The sequence below is a fragment of the Lactuca serriola genome, chromosome 2, assembly GCF_051521515.1.
Source record: "Lactuca serriola cultivar US96UC23 chromosome 2, Lser_US96UC23_V15, whole genome shotgun sequence".
Lineage (NCBI taxonomy): Eukaryota > Viridiplantae > Streptophyta > Magnoliopsida > Asterales > Asteraceae > Lactuca > Lactuca serriola.
Window position 1 is genome coordinate 96,424,078 of NC_136409.1, and position 18,423 is coordinate 96,442,500.

The 18,423-nt window shown below is 33.5% G+C and overlaps 2 protein-coding genes and 1 long non-coding RNA gene across 8 annotated transcripts in view; 1 reads left to right on the top strand and 2 right to left on the bottom strand.

Annotated features, from left to right (window-relative positions):
• Positions 1 to 257: 257 nt before the first annotated feature.
• Positions 258 to 1,153, bottom strand: LOC145090365 (uncharacterized). Its single transcript, XR_013701518.1, has 3 exons — positions 1,031 to 1,153; positions 651 to 922; positions 258 to 532 (listed from the first exon to the last, which is right to left on the bottom strand). It is a non-coding gene; the product is annotated as an uncharacterized LOC145090365 (long non-coding RNA).
• A 2,554-nt stretch (positions 1,154 to 3,707) lies between these two features.
• LOC145090366 (cell division control protein 2 homolog D-like) lies at positions 3,708 to 9,036 on the top strand. Of its 5 annotated transcripts, XM_079028617.1 has the most exons (10): positions 3,708 to 3,941; positions 4,386 to 4,500; positions 4,694 to 4,758; positions 4,834 to 4,950; positions 5,259 to 6,175; positions 6,289 to 6,350; positions 6,417 to 6,528; positions 6,602 to 6,675; positions 7,001 to 7,082; positions 8,709 to 9,036. In XM_079028617.1, exons 5-8 carry the CDS (start codon positions 6,125 to 6,127, stop codon positions 6,614 to 6,616), a joined length of 240 nt encoding a protein of 79 aa, XP_078884743.1. In that variant the 5' UTR covers positions 3,708 to 3,941; positions 4,386 to 4,500; positions 4,694 to 4,758; positions 4,834 to 4,950; positions 5,259 to 6,124; the 3' UTR covers positions 6,617 to 6,675; positions 7,001 to 7,082; positions 8,709 to 9,036. The 5 variants fall into 5 exon arrangements, 4 of the variants coding, with proteins under 4 accessions (XP_078884743.1, XP_078884740.1, XP_078884741.1 ...); XR_013701519.1 differs by having other exon boundaries at positions 5,259 to 6,350; positions 6,417 to 6,515; XM_079028614.1 differs by having other exon boundaries at positions 6,417 to 6,675.
• A 1,173-nt stretch (positions 9,037 to 10,209) lies between these two features.
• Positions 10,210 to 18,423, bottom strand: part of FPA (RNA binding protein) — an 8,412-nt gene continuing 198 nt past the window's right edge. Inside the window, exons 1-6 of one of the 2 annotated variants that reach the window (XM_079024306.1) lie at positions 18,207 to 18,423; positions 15,173 to 15,415; positions 14,723 to 14,860; positions 13,375 to 14,150; positions 12,061 to 13,238; positions 10,210 to 10,528 (exon numbers count right to left, since the gene is read on the bottom strand). The exon at positions 18,207 to 18,423 is cut by the window's right edge and continues 198 nt beyond it. In XM_079024306.1, the coding sequence (XP_078880432.1) occupies positions 12,068 to 13,238; positions 13,375 to 14,150; positions 14,723 to 14,860; positions 15,173 to 15,415; positions 18,207 to 18,423 (2,545 nt within the window). In that variant the 3' untranslated portion in view covers positions 10,210 to 10,528; positions 12,061 to 12,067. Of the gene's footprint in view, positions 10,535 to 12,060; positions 13,239 to 13,374; positions 14,151 to 14,722; positions 14,861 to 15,172; positions 15,416 to 18,206 lie in introns of both variants that reach the window. The other variant, XM_079024305.1, reaches the window with a different exon arrangement.

An 18,423-nucleotide genomic window follows, 5' to 3' on the forward strand; every position in this document is an offset into this window, starting at 1 on the left:
ATGTGAATCACATGTAATTAATATGTAAAGTTTGTAACCAAAGTACTTCAATAAAATTATATTTTCATTTATATATTATACTAATGGATTAGTTTATTGGCCACCGAATCAGAAATTAATGATGGAACACAAAATATCCCAAAGATTAATTAAAATATACCTCTTTCCTCAATTTAAAATGACCAAAATCCAAACGAAAATGACTGTTATACTTTGATGAGGCATTTAATCTTATAGGAATTCTAATTTTTGGAGCATCAAGGTCAATATCAAGAGCAAATCTGCAAATGCAAGAAGGAATACAGAAAATTAGCAAACTTTTTTTTTGTAATGGTTTTATCAAAGAGCAAGATATTAGTTTCTCATATATATATTGTTGAATTTAGTAAAATTCATCAAACTATACATGCAAAGCAGTTGCTATTTCATAAGCAACTTTAGGGGTAACAAAATTGGTCCTCTTCATAAATTCCAGAAAATGGAAGGAATTATATTCATTCAAGAATCGTCCATTCTAATGGAATGATACATTCTGCAAGAAGAAATACAGGAAATTAGTAATTTTCTATTTTTGTAATAGTTTTATCAAGGAGCAAGATATTAGTTTCTCATATATATAGTTGAATTTATTAAAATTCATCTAACTGTACCTGCAAGCAGTTGCTGTTTCATAAGCAACTTTAGGGCTAACAAAATTGTTCATCTTCATAAATTCCAAAAAATGGAAGGAATTACATTCATTCAGGAATCGTCCATTCCAATGGAATGATACATTCCATTCCTTCTCCATCATACCAAGGTTGAGCTCTTTGAAGGTTGCATAGATCCTACATGGCATTTTCCTTACAATCTTCATGACCATGTAGTATACACCCAAACAAGACCCCACTGCAGCCATTGCCAAAGGGGTGACTTTCGTGCTCTAAAAAAGATAACATAAGCCTTAGATATAAGCAAGTAAAACATAGAATTCATTAAATCATGAACCACTTTTGGAAATATGAGTTAATTAATGAATATAGTAACCTACCAGGATAATACATGTGACTGCAACTCCAACATCAACTTCTCCATCTTCAGAAATAATATATTTTCTCACCAGCCAATATCCGAAACCAGCTCCTAACAAAATGATTCCAAGCACCACAAAAACAGAAACCTGCAAGGTTAAATAAACTTTTATGTACGATCAATAGATTATAATTCTAAGCCGTAAAGTAACCAATAGTGTAAAAATGAGGGACTTACTGGGTTCTAAACTTCTTGACTTATCCCAAATTTTTGGAGAAATGAATTTAGAAATGTTGAGAGGCTATGCACCACAAAATATCCTGCTCCAAGCTAGAAAGGTTATAGAATACAAAGCAAAAAACAAAACATTTTAGAAACCACAAAAGATACTTGGTGTCCCAAATCCTGTATATGAGTTGTTTCTATCAACTTAGATGAATTGTAAGGGATAATATAATAAGAAAACAATTAAAGATATTGCTAAAATGGCATTACATAATAAAGATAATATAATTAGAAAAAAATTAAAGATATTGCTAAAATGGCGTTACACAACAGAAGAAAATATATTTCCTTTTCTTCAGTCTACTATTAAGAGAGAGAGAGAGAGAGAGAGAGAGAGAGAGAGAGACGTACCTGATAGAGTAATATGAGAAGAACAACTATAACTCCAATAGCCATAGAACTGGTGTAGTAAAAGGGGCACCATTCGCTAACAAATGGTGCCAAAAACAGTAAAACAAATCCCACAGGTAGCAAGTAACTCGTGATTATGGAAAGACATAATAAATTCAGCAACCTGGAAGAATATAACAACATCGTTGTTTTCAATAGCATGGTGTTCTTTCTCAATATCCTCACGAATTGACTGCATTAACACTATTGAGAATACATACGGACTAATTAGTAATTAGTAATGACACCACGGATAACAACAGATAGTTTCATTGAGAATACAGTAATTACCATTATACCATCCTAACATGAACTGATTAGTAAAATAATGGAGCAACTGAAGGATATTCTTGTTTGTTGTTGGCATTCTCCCACTCTCCCATGGCATCTTTTTTGATGAATCACACAGCTTTTTATGACCTTTAAGCAATGAATCATGAGAATCAGAACAAGCGTTTCCTTTAACTAAAACTTTGGAACCATCTTTTATATAAAGCCAATTGATGAAGTTAGTAATGAATATCTGAATGGATCCACATCTAAATGAAAAGCTTTTATCATAGTAACTTGGGTGAATGATCCACTGAACTTTGATCGAGCACCAATATTTAAAAGCATTGTTTGTCTTCTTTTTTCTTTTTATAATTAAACCTAGTCGTTCACTGTAGTGAGCTTGAAATGCTAAATTCGAGTAATGAGCAACAAAGAAATTGCATATGAGAATGAACTTACTGGAGACGAAGTGGATGATGACACGACCTAAACGGAAACGCCACCGCATTTTGTGGCTAAGAATACAAATTCGAAAGATCCTGCATTTCAATGATCTGCATAGAGTCTTCACCTTACTTGATGCAATGAATAAGGAGACAACTGACAAAGGAGACGATGGATTTCGGACTCTGGTTACGAATTTCGGATCGACACCGCCATCGGTGCGGTGAGTTCTGGAATGCGATGAAGATGGAGATTTATGTGATAGCAACGGAATACAGGTAATCAAAATTACAAAGATCCATTAATAAATCATAAATAAATAATCAAAAGATAATCAACGATTTCAAAATAGCTTCAAGAAACACAATCAACATGAGGCATAAGATTCTAATTGAGGATTAAAAGACGAACCTGTTACGATTGCTTCTGATTGCTGTAATGCATAACAAATTCACCAAACTAGATTGATTTAGAGGAAAGAGATCGACCAAAGCATTCAAATCGAAACAGAAGAAGATAAATCGATTCTTATTTGCAAATGGAGGCGATCAGATGAGATGGAGGCAGTTGGTATTTGTGATCCATGATCTTAATCGATTTTTTTCGATTAATAATGAATTATCGATGCTTGACAGAGATGAGAGGGAGGCTGGAGGATCTTCAGCAAAGAGAATGGTAGGTAGATGTATGAGTGGTCTTCTATAGACGTATGGATGAAGGAGAAGAGACCGCACCTTCAATGGAGTCGAGATGATCGACAACAACGAATCCTAGACTGTGTTGGTCATTGATACAGGTAAGGGTGAGCATTGGAGGCAGAGGCGGGGGTGGAGGGAGGTGCCGATGGAATTAGGGAGGAGGTCGATGGAGTCAGTGAAGAATCGGGAAAATGGAATGATCGATAGAGAGAGAAGGATCAGATATGTTTATTTGGGTTTATCCCTAAAATGTCTCTTTATATTAGTAGTTTTTGAAAATTATGAAATCAACCCTGGACTTATGTTTTCCAACTTATTATTATTAATATATATATATATATATATATATATATATATATATATATATATATATATATATTAAACTTGGCTTCCAACATGAATAGTGAACTGGTGAACAGTTTGGCAAAATGGTCCCTTACGTATATTTTTTGTAAACTTGGGCGTTTTTGGCAGAATAGTAAACTATACAGGTGTTTTATTGAATTGTTTGATTTTTTTTGTACACGTGTTGTTCATCGTTGCTGTTGTTTCACTTCTAGATCCTTCCCACCGCCTCTCTTATCAAATATCTTCCCATTCCGCTTATTCAGAAGTTTCTTCCGCTCAAACTTTTTGTGTGCTTTACCCACTCAACACTTCCGATCGAATATTGATCGTCTGTGACACCGGTCATCGGCGCCGCCCTAGGCGGAAACCACCTCATCACACGGAAGAAGGAGGAAGCCCTCAAGCAGTAATGGAGAGCGAAGACCGCCACAGGTGCTTCATCTACAGTGTCATCTTGCCATGGATCCGCAACTATTGGCCGATAAATCTCAGGTACGAAACCCTTATAAAACCTTAGGGTTATTTTTGTGCCAAATATTCCTCCACCTATTCTACTTCTCATCATCTTCCATTTACCCGACATGGACCGACCGTCTGTGACAGTGGTCATCGGCGCTGCCCTAGGCGGAGACCACCTCATCACACGGATTTGTTTTTTGATAGATATCGATATATATATTAAAGTTATCCTAAAAGATGAATAGTCAACTCCTGTTTTTTTTAGAATATGAGATTGACAGGAAGAATATGAATAACAATTGTGTATGGGTTTGGGGTTTCGCTTGACAGATATAAAAGGGAACACATGTTTCCTTTGGATGTGTTCAACTGTGATGTGCAGGATACATTTTTGGTTGTTTATCAGTTTATTTTACTTATAAAGATTGTAATGGTACCATTGTGTTTGAGTGTTGTCATTTGTTTGATGTTTGACAGGGGAAGGAAGAAGCACAACTGTAGATGGATGATGAGTGTAGGTGTTTTCTAACAGTGCAAAAAGAGTGAAATGTTATCCCAAGAACATGTTCCAAAGACCCACTTGAAACATAAGGTTCATTCAAAGTTTTTTGTTAATTTTTCCATTTTTTTTCAATACCTACTGAAAATGAATCAGTACCTGTTGATTGTGTTTTTGACCATCTAATGACAGAAAAATCCTTAATAGTTTGCTATGCTAAATAGTACGATATTGGTTGGTACTTGGCAAGAACAACAACATTCACATCTACTTCTACTTATTTCAGGGGGGTTTCATTTGTTATCCATATCTACAATGCATCCAAATAGATTAATGGAACCACTTTTCCAGGTAATTTTTAGGTCGAACTATGAAAAAGACAAGATGTTTTTGTATTATGATTGTCATCTATATATAATGATGCAGATCAACCCACAAAAGGTTTTAAAGAGGTTGCAATGATTAAACATCCTTCAATTGGTGGATATGCGTTCGGATTGACTACTTCATTAGTCACATATCCTTTATTCAGATGGAGACAAGGTGACTATTTTTAGAAATTTTGAAAAAATAGAAGTTTTGCAGATTAGCTTCTTTATATAAACAGTTGCAAAATTAAAAGATTAAAAGAAAAGCTTACCAATTCATTTAAAGCATCTTCTCATTTACAGATTTTTTTTTCTTTAGAGTAACAAGCCACTCATGCAACAAGGATACAATATTAGCAAATTAAAAGAATAGCGAATTTGATGTTGCTTATTGCCCATTACTGATTTCAGTTGCTTATATGTGTCATGTAGTGTACCGCCTATTTTTTAATTCTTGATTATAACACGGATCTTTGGTTGCAGGATATTTTGGACCTTTCAATACGAAGTTATCCTTCACTACCAGATCTTGTAACACGGTAACATAAAGGTCTAATTCTTATTCAAATCGTCATACTGATTAGGTACAAATGATAAACAAGTAAAAAGTTTTTTTCGACCCCCAACCTTTTTTGAAAAATTTAAACTTTTTAAAAAAAGTTTGTACGTTTTCTATATATCATGCTTTAAACTACCTATTATGTAAGAAAAACTGCCCCAATGTAAAGGTATCATGTTTATTGTGGGAATTCGAAGAAAGTAGAATGACAAGGATAACCCCATAAATTCTCAGTTCTCAATTCCAATCAGGTGAGATTTTTAAATACCAGAGTATCTTTTTTAATTTTCGTGTTCTTTGTTGTAAAGCAATTTCCGCTTCTGATTTGTATAATTGAAAGATTCTTGCAGCTGGATAAGGGAGGGGAGGGGACTGTAGGTAAAATACTCATGCCTAATTTAAATCATTATTGTTTTTTTTTGTCCTTATGTTCTGCTAAGAGTTCAAAATTTACTCTCTTTTTTTTGTCAATATGACATGTTTTTCGCGAATCCTTTAAAGGTGATTTTTTTTAAGTGATAGTTGATGGAAAGTTTAAATTCGGTAATCATGGCACGGAATTTTGACTACATTGTCACAGAGTAATGGAGGATACAAATATGACTTTATGCAACTATTCATTTTCTTGCAGAAATCTTCAGCATATTTATTTCATGTGACTAGGTATAATTTTAGAGTTGCTTCATAATGAAGAACCTAATTGTATTCCTTTTGATTTCCAGCTTATTTTATCCAGCATTTTCCTATGGAGAGATTGTAAGAAATCACCTCCTCTTAGAATGACAAGAGAATGGAAGATTCCCAGATGGAACAGTTTCAAGGAAAGTATATTGTCGTTTTGGTATGAAAGAGTATATATATTGTTTTTTTTGTAAAAGGAACAAGTATGTTACTATAATCGGTAGATAAGTGGAAGTCTATTATTTTTTTGACATTTTATGTTGTTTAATGCAGTACATGATGTACCAGCTTTGTAAGGGCGTTGCTTTCTGCCATGCTCCTGGCATATTACACAGGTAGATTAGATCTTCTTCCAATCTTGAAAACTCAAAAAAAATTAATTCTTTTCTCATTTGTTTCAGGGATCTTAAGCCCCACAATCTTTTGATGGATAAAAAGACATTGATACTTCAAATAGCAGACCATGGACTTGCCAGAGCTTTTACTCTACCAATTAAGAGGTATACTCATGAGGTATATATGACAAAATGGTAAAATTTCTTTAAAAAATTAATTTCAAGTTTACTCATAATTTCTACCATTTCAGATATTGACCATTTAGTATACAACTCCTAAAGTCCTTTTGGGTGCTACTCATTATTCAATGGCTATCGAAATGTGGTTTGTTTGCTCCATATTTCTACTCATTCTTTCTGAATTAATTAAATCCAGTTTTAGTGTCCCTTGGATTTAACTTACAGGTTTCCATAACGCATATAGATTCTGAGAAGATGATCTTTTTTTTAATAAAGTATCTTACTTCCATATATATTTTTTTAATTTTTGTTTTCTTTTAAGTTACTATAATATCTAATATAGCAACTTGCTTTCATGTTAAACTGTAAAATGAAAGTACATTGCTACTTCTTTCATTTAGTTGATTAGGATAAATGCAAGAAATGTCAGTTTATTTTCATATTAATTATTTTGTTGATTTTTTTATCAGGATATGCATGTGCGGTTGGGAGAACAAATACATGGTTATTTTGTTCAAGAAAAGGAAGATGCATCACTTGCAAAAGGACGAGGTATGCCTTCTTTTAATAACTCTAATTTTGATGACCAATTATTGATATTATTATTATTATTATTAAGTGATGTTTTAATAAAATTAAAAAATTTAACAGAGATTTATAGCAAGTGGGTTTATATATATAGCAGTGGGGATTATGGCAGAAATGAACAATGGGAGTTGTTCGGTGAAAACAAGTGTCAGTTGACTTCTTTAATAACGGCCATGTCTGAATCAACAATTTTTAATATAAAATGACAGACCATTTCTTCATCTAACAATTATTTTTAATGAAAGGTATGATCATAAATTATATATATATAATATATATATATATATATATATATATATATATATATATATATATATATATGAGTATACATTTAGTGTATTTCATTTTGGTTAAATATTTCTATTAATCTGTTAAACTAAAAACCATAAATGAAGTTGTTATTATGTATCTGATCTACAATGATAGATTGGAAATTATTGTTATTTTCATGAAGTGTTTCATTTTTCCTTTGTTAAAAAAAGAAAGACAGTCGAAACAAGGCATCAAGAAATTAACTTTCTTGATTATTCCTATGTTTCTTGATGTATTTATCTTTCTGCTAACTTATTTTGGGTATACTTTAAGTCTTTATCCCCCAATCTTCACCTACAAACCCGCCTTATGTTCCATTTTATTGGGGTTCAGTTTTATTGGTTCTTAACCAACTGCAACGGTACCAAATAAAGTTTGGTTTAACCAATTTTCAATTATTTGATTAGCTTGAATATCAACTAGTATGTAAATATATATGACATACATAACCGAAAACCAAAAGACTAATAGTCTGGTTGTAACCGAACCCCGTAGAGCGGGGTACCCTAGCTAGTATATATATTAAAGATATGAAGCTTAGGAATAGTAAACTTGACATTTTTTTGGCAGAAATGGTCCCTGCACTTTGCTCCTCATTCTTTACCTATTTTGACATTTTTGGTCTTTGCAATCAATATTTTTACACTTTTTAGGAACCTTTTAATATTTAAAGTTTGGCCACAAAACTTTAACAGTTTGACAACTTTGATCCCTTTTCTAAAAATTTGTTAATTCCTACCCCTTTAATTCTTTAACCGTTTTGAAACTTCTGATCCTTGCAGTCAAAACTTTTACATTTTTTCATAAAACCATGAAAAAAACAGTCTGAGTCAAACTTCGGGCTTTTCATCCTTGCACTTTCTACGTTTGTCATATTTATCGATTTGGAAACAATATTGAAAGCTTCTGGCCCCCACGTAGCGGGGGTAACCTTTCTAGTTATTATTATTATTAACCCTTTTACATCCTTATAATGCCTTTTATTTAATTAATCTATTTGCCAAATCTACAACAATTAGTCTTTAATTATATAATTATTTGTTTTATTTATTAATCATATTTCGAAATAATTAAGCGGAAACGGAGCGTTACATACAAATTGATCATTTTCATCTACACACTTTCTTAATCGATTTTGCTTCTCTACCATTTCAACATAATATCAACACCATTTCAAGAATTTTTTTCTTCTACAAACTTGCTAGATCGATAATTTTGTTGTAGAAAAACATTTGCTTCAAGAATTTTAGTTGGAAAATATAATTAATTGTGTTGTAGGACATGAGATGAAATACGAAAGACAGATTTGGAAGGTACTCATTCTAATGGTAATTAGAAGGATCATGGAAAGTAAAAAGACATAAATACCCCCAGCACATGATGTGGTCGAATGGAAATGAGCAAACAGATTCATAGAAAATGGCCAAGCGGGCAACATTTAGAAACCATAAGGACCAAGTGCGTAACATTTTTCATAGTTGTCCTCAACACACGGTTTTTTACAAACCACAAGACCAACCACGAAATTTTGTCTAAATTGTATATTAATTTGATATAAAACCTTGTAATATTGGTGAACTATATGATAATATGGGTAACTGTTAAGACTTAAAATCACATAATCTTAATAATCGTCTCAACACATGTTACATGTGAAAAAAACTAAATTTAATTTTTAATTTAGAGTTATTTTTAATTATTGATATGATCAATTATCTTAGATAGACATATATTAAAATCATATTATCCAATGGCTTCTACTGGCTATTTGTACATAAATAAAATTAAATATCATATTTAATTTATTGTTATTTAAACTATTGTCAAGGTTAAATTAATTTAAAAATAATCTTTTTATCAACTATTCAATTTTGATCATTATGATTATCTCAAATGTTAAATATTGTTTTTGGTTTTTAAGATAACAATAGAAATTTTAATTTAATATTATTTCTTAACTTTTATTATTATTTTTAAAGCTATTTTTTTGAAAAATTTTCATGATTATAATAAAAAGTTTTTGGATAACTTTTTTAGTTAATTTGGTACTACGGTTTTGCATTTAGAAATGCATTTAATTTTTTTTAACTACTTAAAAAATACTGTTTGAATTTTCTTTTAAGTATATTTATATTTTGAATTTTTTTTTTCATTTTAACGTTATATTTAAATTGGCAAATTAAGTATATAATATCAAAAATTCAAAAGTTATGAATGATAATGTCTTTTACAAAGACATTTAATAGGCTAACATCACAAATAAAAAGAAATACATAGCATGTTGCATTTAAAATCTTAACAAATTATACCAAAACTGAAAGGGATGAGAAATAATGTTTTTAAGAGGCTGGCATTTGAAAAGTAACGTGTTTATGTGTTTGTGACAAATATATCAAGACAATTACCGTTAAAAGCCAATGTTTTATGAGATTTCTCTCTGTTTCTGTTCTATATCAATGCAAAATTTTGAGTTTAGATTTGTGATTGAAAAGAAGATAAATATCATTTGTGACATAATTTCAATAAATTGTGTTGTTACGATATACAATAGAAAGTCATCAGCCATCATACATATACATATATACATGTGTGTGTTGTATTAATGTATGTATAATCGTCTTTTATGCTAGCGAGTTAACATATATGTGTACGTAACTTACATCTTAGATAATGCCCATTGAGGGTATGAGCTAGCCGAGGGGTTACTTGACGGAATAACACATTTACTTCTCCTACAACATTTTAATCAAGCACATATTGATAATTCATTAAGTTTCAATTCTAAAAAGCTAAAAGTTTTTTATAGCATAAACCAAAATCAATAAGTTCATAGCCCATTTTGTGAGCATAGTTTAAAAAGAGCTATCATAAGCCATAACTATTTCTTGGACAAAGTTACTTTGTTACGGGTGTAATAGAAAAGATGTTGACGGAAAATCTACTCCTAAAATAGAAAGAAAAACAAACACACCATCTTCCAACCAAGCCAACTCCGCAAAGAAACAATATACATGACGTCGTCCAAACCAAGAAAGATATGCCAAATGCACCACATTCATTGATCGTATCAAAACGAAATGATTGAACCCCATCTCACCCTACAACTTCACATTAAGTACACAATCATGTTAGCCATTTATATAAAAATGCTTTATTTACACAATGATGTCAATAATTTATATACTCCCAACGTTTTGACTTTGTATCACTTACGCGTTTGTACATTAGACAAATATTTAAATTCATGATATCATCAGTATTTTGAATGACTTTTTTTCAAAAATACACATATTTTACTTAGGAAAAAATTAAAAAGCTTGTCGCGATATTTATTTATGATATATAAATTGTGCAAACATTGATAGTTTAGATCTAGCGATTGACATGTATATTTGCTATAATTATACGAAGATGTTTGTTAAGAATTGTCTATGTAATACACAAATTTTAATAATTTAAGCCTCTTCATTGCCGGTTTTCTATTCATTGCCAAGAGTCAACCATGAGTGTCCACGAACATGTCTCGCAGACAACTGCCAATTAGATCTACATTACGATTTCTCACCTTCTTACCACAAAGATTGTTCGATGAGATGCACGATTTGCAATACACGGGATAAATTGAAGGCGATCACCAATTTAAAAGTTAGAAAGCATATATTTAATAATTATTAATGGTGTTAGTTGATGTTAAATTTGTATTTTGTTATCTACTTTTTGCATCCGAGAAAGCATATTTTATTGATAAACTAATTATGTTACGTAAGATTACTTGCCAAAGCATCGAAAGGGGGAGATTATGTTGTCCATCATCGAATCAAAGATAATCTTTTAGCTTCTTCTACCGTATACGACCGACTCCAAATGTATCTTTTAGATTGTATATACATATAGATACATGAAACAAACATATATCCTTGTTTATCTTGGTGTTTTGAACAAAATTATTATTCACCTATTGACAAAAAGACGACGTTTATCATGGTATTTTTAATGAAATTGTTAGATCGCCTATTGATTTATCCATCATAGTGAAAATAAAAACTACAAAAAAATGTTGATAAACGCACACACATATACATATATATATGGCCATAACCAATACAAAGACAAATCGCTTGAACGGATATTCCTCTACTTGAATATCTGATTTCATGTACACAAGGTGGTAATGAACTAGAAAAGCCGTTGTAGGATGGATATGCTTTAAAATCGGTTATGAGTTCAGAACTAATCTATTCCAAATTAACTAACCTTAAAATGCACACATAGATAGCATGTATGGTCAATTGAGTTCCTAAAAAAAAAAAAAAAAAAAACCCAGCATACTCCTGTCTCCAAACCTAGTTTATAAAACTACATCCACAAAATGGAGAAAGCATACACAAAGATGGATGCATATGTTACATGACAAGACAAGTTTTCTAGGGCTATTTCTGTGTGAGGAATCATGAAACCTTTTTGGGCAAGACAAAAACTTGCAATTTTTGTCCCCCAAGTGTAACAAACACAAAGGGGGGCCTTGATGAAAAAATCAAATAAAATCTTTAGACTCTAAGCCAATTAGCAAAAGTCATTTTCATTTATGATAATAAAAAAAATATTATATATATGGGATTGATAATAATACCTGAGTCTCAGTGAAGAGAACCACCAGCACCACTACCTTGCCCCGGCTGCTGCTGATGTATTTTGAGGAGGAGATTGGTAGCAAACTGCAGTGTTGACTGATATCTCTCGTTTTTATCGGCATCAAAATCAGCCACCGGTTGCTGTTGACTCGCTGCATATAGTGCAGACTGAAGCTGCTGCATTTGCTCCGGCAGCTGCACACCACCACCACCAGAGTTCTCACCTCCTCCCATATTCTGTGGTTGGTAAACATTACCACCACCACCATAAATCTGACTTCCCAAGGATGCATCCGTCTTTTGTTCACCTCCCATACTTTGTGGCTGATAAATGTTACCACCACCATAAACCTGACTTAAAGCTTCCGGCTTCTGTTCAAATCCATACCCACCGGCCTGCGGGAAATTGGGTACGTATTGCTGCTGGCTTGGAACTGCAAAATGACCAGATTGCCCTTGCGGCATGGTGAAATTCACATCTTGACCACCATATCCCGGTGGAACTTGTGGCTGAGCTTGTTGCATTAAATGTCCACTAGGTTCAGGCTCATATTCCCATGGTCTCTCGGGCCCCACTGTTGATGCTGATGCTGACGTGGCGGTGGAAGGTTGCTGTTGGGCACCGTTAAACTTTCCTTTGGCCAAAGAAGCGAGAGTTGCGATAAGTTCAGGTGTTAAAGAGAGCGTAGATGACACCGGTTGTGGTTGTGGTTGTGGTGGCGGCGGTTGAGGAGCCGGTGACTTTAAGTCTTCATGTGAGAGTGGGACACCGCTATAATCAATTTGGAGCAGCTTCTCCCCGCCACCTGGCATGATTAAATTGTAGTCATTTTGAAGAGTTTGAGGAGGGATCTGCTGCTTATCGATGTATTGAGGTGGTGGTGGTGGTGGTTGGGGGAACTTGAGGATAACTCCATACAAACGTTCGGGGCCGGAAACATTTAAAACATTGGAAAGGAAATCCGAAGGTGGGACCAGGAAAAGGGTAGTTCCATCGTCGAATTTAGCAACCCCGGCCCGGTTTCTGTCACCTAAGTAACGTACAAATTCTGTATATGAAGCAAAGTCTTCTTCACTATCGGGCAAGAAGAAAACGATATCGAAACCGATTGCGTCTGTGTAGTGCTTTGCTAGCATATCTAATCCTGTTCTGGCTGAGCAATTAACCACTTCTGGGCTGCAGGGTCACAAAAATCATAAATGTGATTTACACAAATATATTAATTGGTTCATCTTACTATATATATATATCTAGAGAAGCGACAAGCCAACAAGTATTTTTACTGAATAGGAGATAAAGGAAAATCACTTACATCTCATATCCAATCCAGTCTCTAATAGGGACACAACGAGCATGACAAACAGGAGTTCCACCTTTAGCAATAACGCCTCGCCAAATATAGTCACAACCAGGAGGATGTCTACCACCACCACCACCAGCAGCAGCATATGGATCATGATCGTTCATATCTCTCAAAGGTATATTACCCTCGGTTCTTAGTCTTTTAGGTTCCCTATGCAAATGGGTTCCATCAAAAACATCCCATGGACCAGGAGACGGATTAGGGGTAGGGGAAGACCTTCTCCAGTTAGGGACACCGACACCGACACCCATTGGATTCATATTCATACTCATAGGAGGAAACTCTGGAGGATCAAACGTGTCTGGAGGGACAAAAGGTCCTCCTCCTACATAAGGCCTATTAGGCATTATTAATACAGGGTGACCATATGCATCCAACTGTGGAGGTGGTGGTTCATTAAAGATTCCATGAGGGTGGAACCCAGGGATATCTTTGTTTGGTGTTTGGTCGTTGGTTGCAAACATGATTGAGATTCTGGGGTCGTTAAACAAACGGCCTTGGAGTCCGTCTTTAGCCAGCTGTGCCTCTTCTACGCTTCTGAATTCAACAAGATAATGATGTCTTGAAGGAAAGCTTGTGATGTCATCAATCTCACCAAATAAAATCATGGCATTGTGTAACATTTGTTCGTCGATGTGAACGATGGGAGGATATGATATTACCAAAACATTACTTGGTTGCTCTCCGTCTCCTTTTCGACCTTCCATGCCCAATATATTATTATGCTGTGAAAACACCACAAATTATGTTGTAAATTAGAATTCGTGCCACATTCCATTCCATTCCATTTCATGTTTAGTTGCAAATGAACACAATTCAATTCCATCAGATTCAGATTCCTTCACATTCCATGTTTGATGGATTCCACAGTTCCTAGGATCGCATGGAAGGTTTTTTTTTTTTTAACAAAGATAACAAAATACCCGATTATTGGAAAAATATAAAAATAAAAATACCCACTTCTTAGAAGACCAAAATACCCCATAATTGCTATAAACAAAAATAGAAAACTTGGTTATAAGTGCAAAAATTATAACTATTCAGTTTTTAATAATGATTTCCATTTCACTTTCTGCTAACCGACCAAACACACCACAAACTACAATTTGTTTAAAAGATTCAACTCCTTCCAAAAACATTTTGTGAACCAACCCCGCCCTAATGTGTATTTTTAGAAATAATGACACTATAGAAAAATAACAGGTAAATGATGCCATATGTTTTTCTATCATATCATTACTTCTGTGGAAACGCAAAGAAGGCATAAATTGAACAACAACTAGTACTAGGTTATAACCTGTTGCCTTTTGGGACCATAATATGAAGCATCAGGGTAATTTTTAACACTATCTGGAGGTAACCATGGTGAATCATGTGGACCCATACTTCTGAAATGCTGTCCTTCCTTTGCATCACGGAAATCAGGACCCTGGTCCTGTTAGTTACATAGTCAAAACAGGATAAAATATGCAATACATGTTGATGACTAATCTACATCCACAAAACCTCCTTTCCTGTTTTCCAGTTTATTTATTTAATATTGTTAAAAGGGTGGGTGGGGATTGTTACTTACACGTGGAAATGTAACAATCCCCCCATTAAGTCCTGTATCATGTGTTGTGTACATTAAGACTTTTCTTTTCTTTTCTTTTCTAGATTGAATAAACCATCTCAACAAAACTAAATAACCATTTTACCCTTACATTCCAATTTTTTTTAACAATATTCATTTGAACCAATGACTTACTCTTTTAGGTTGAGATCTTAGATAGTCGACACGAATGACAGATCCCCCTCTTTTCTTGCCATGCATCATTTTAAGAGCCTTTGATGCATCATCTAGTCTGGAATAATCAATGTATGCTGTATTCTTATCTCTTAGGAATTTGAAATCCTCAAATTTACCAAATTTGGAAAATTCTTCCTCTAGATCTTCCTTGGTAGTGGAACTGCTGATGCCACTTACCCACAGACTCTTGCAGGGTTTAGCCTGCCAATAAGATAAATACTAGACTGAGAGCTAATAACACAGAGAAAAGGTGAGCCTAAATACCTATAAAAAGACTATACATCATCTTCTCATTTTCAAGCAAGCATAGTATAGTTTTAGGCTTGTTGTTTGGCTGATTGTGTTAAATGATATGGCATCCTAATTGAGCTTTTTCTCTGTTTTTCAAGAGGGTAGATTACGTTCAGGAACTAGCATTAGAATGAATCATTTTTACCTCAAAAACTGGAAGGGAGCATTGCAATGAATCATTTTTACCCTCTGTGTTTATTTGTTTGATAATTATGCAGTATAAGAGGTATCAATGATAGAAAATTATCATTTTAATCCTCTGTGTAGAATGAGTGCTAATAAGTATTTTGAATGAAAAATCTAAATGTCAACAGCTTATAAAACTGAGCGTACGAGTTAGATATCTAACGGAAGAAACAGTTTTATAAAACATAATGATATAACTTCACTATTCTAATCACAATGTTACTAATAGCTTTGATACTATACAGATTTTTAACATAAGGGAAGTCCATTGTACGCTCTAACAAATTATTTAAAAGGTTTGTATTTAATAAACAAATTATTTAAAAGGTTGGGCCACCAAACCAACGTGGCATCAAATAGATGTTAATATAGATAAATCAAACATATGTTATTCATAATATAACTATACAATTACAAGATTAACTGGGAATTATATATATAGTTCAGAAAATGGTAACAAGATTAAAAGAGACTTGACGGTTTACAGTATAAAGGAAACTGGAAAATGTTCATGTCCCAAATTAAGTTGAATTTAACAATTTGGTTCATTTGGCCTTTCGGAGTTTGTTTTGTAGTCCAACAAGAAAGCTCAAATATTGTTGATAAAAAGGTCAATCATACAAACAAAGCCACAACGCACTGGGAATTGCTTCAATTGACAACAAAAGGATAAAGGAATTGATTTAATTGTTAACTTGAAGAAATTCATAACTATAAGCTAGGCAGTTGAGTGACCTTCTAGATAAGCGGGGTGTATTGCTGACACATTACACAGTTTATTTGAATAACTTGATATATAAAAAGGTAATTACTTTTAAACTATACTTTTTAAAATGACTAATTTTCCTCTTACATCAGTACAATTACACAGAGGGTTTGAAAAATTACTTCCAAGTTGAGACAAGTAAAACAACGAGCACAATTCAATTGGGAGGTAAATTCGACTTGCAATTTGCAATTTCATCCATAATTCCAGATCCCAGTCAACCCAGAAGAAGGTTGTAAATTGATTTTCTAATACCCTCAACTTTTTAAGTTTCTATAGGATTAGAAAAATAATCGAAGGACCTAGTTTGTGATCAAGTGTATAACAATGTTTGCTTGTTTTAAATAAGGCTAAAAGCAACTGGGTAAAAAAAACAAAGAAGAGTATTTCAGTTTGAGCAGAACACTTTTCAAATTGACCTGAATTGAATTTCATGAATGGCTAATGAATATTAGGTAGCATAGTTTCTTCATGTAGATACAAGTTTAAACCCAACTAATCCCCCTTATTTTATATTTGGCTGGAAGCCTATGTGTCCTATTAAGCAGCCCTAACAAGATATCCATGTGTTATGAGATATGGGATCCAGAAACTGGAGTTCTCCATGTGTTATTTTAATACTTGTCTTTAAAAAAAGAAATAGTTTAAACATTTACCCCAGTGAGATAAGCACCTTCTAGAGAAGAACTCTTTTGTTGATTCTTTAAGTTTTAAGAAAAATCAAACACACAACTTTATTTGCTTGACTTTAAGAAGAAAATAGGTGATTAATATCTACTCTTTAGCCAGGGATTTGTAAGGATACTTAAGTGATTTATATTGCAAGTTAAACATTTAGAACTAAACTGTCCACCTTGTATTGCAGTTATGCCTCCATTATTGTATGAAAAAGAACTTGTTTAGATGTCAAATAATGCATCCGCTTGCTTAGCAGAACCCTTTGACAGATAGTAGATTACATCTTTGCACTTAACAAGACTTGAAACCCCATCACTTTTTATTACTTAGGTGGGAAGTTTTAGTAAGGTAAAGAAAACCATGTTATTCCTTCATCATCGCACATATGTTCTAAAAGCCAAAAGACAGCTGCTAGATATCTATATCCATGGGAGTTCTTTGTATTAGTTTTACCAGGATTAGTAAATAGTAACATAATGTTATTGGTTTACTATTGATCGAGTTGATCGATCACAAGGGGGAGAATAAAACTGGTGAGGGCATCCTATCCCAACACCAGTTCTATCAAAATCGTGCAACAGAGTATGTGGTAAATTTGAGAAATTGGGTAAAACTAATAGCGCCAGATTGTAAATAATATGAATATATGATCTGCTTAGAATGTCAGATAGCAAACAAAGGAAATATTGTCCTGATTTACTTGGCTATAGCCTATAAATCGTGTTGTTCAACTGATACTACATCAAATTATTTCACTAGTGTTTGAATGTGTTCTCTAATTCCCTATTTTGTATCTTAAACCGTATAAAAATTTCATATTGATGGTTTGTTTTTGAGAAAAAACAAAAAACTCTTTTCATGAAACCCTAGACGAATCCCCTAACATCGCGGTTAAATTTCCCCTTCCCTGTTCAAATTTAGCGTTATTAAGAGATTTTGAAAGACGATAATTGTTGTGTGCGAACTATATATCAACAAAACATATACAAAATTTGGATCCGTATATCATAACATTCCTTGAAAAACTAATAAGAAAGAACAACCACGAAAACCTAATGAGGCGATACAAACCGGTTTGGCAAAATCAATCTTCAGCGCGCTCCCACGTAAAACAAAGCCTTGAAGGGACTCTTTGGCCCTTTTTGCATCCGCCGGACGCTTCATGTTGACAAAGGCGTAGCTCCTTGAGGGATAACAGGTAACGCTATCAACGGCACCGTGTTTCTCAAATAGATTCCTCAAATCTGAATCTGTAACGTCGGCGGCCAAATTGCCAACCCATAGATTG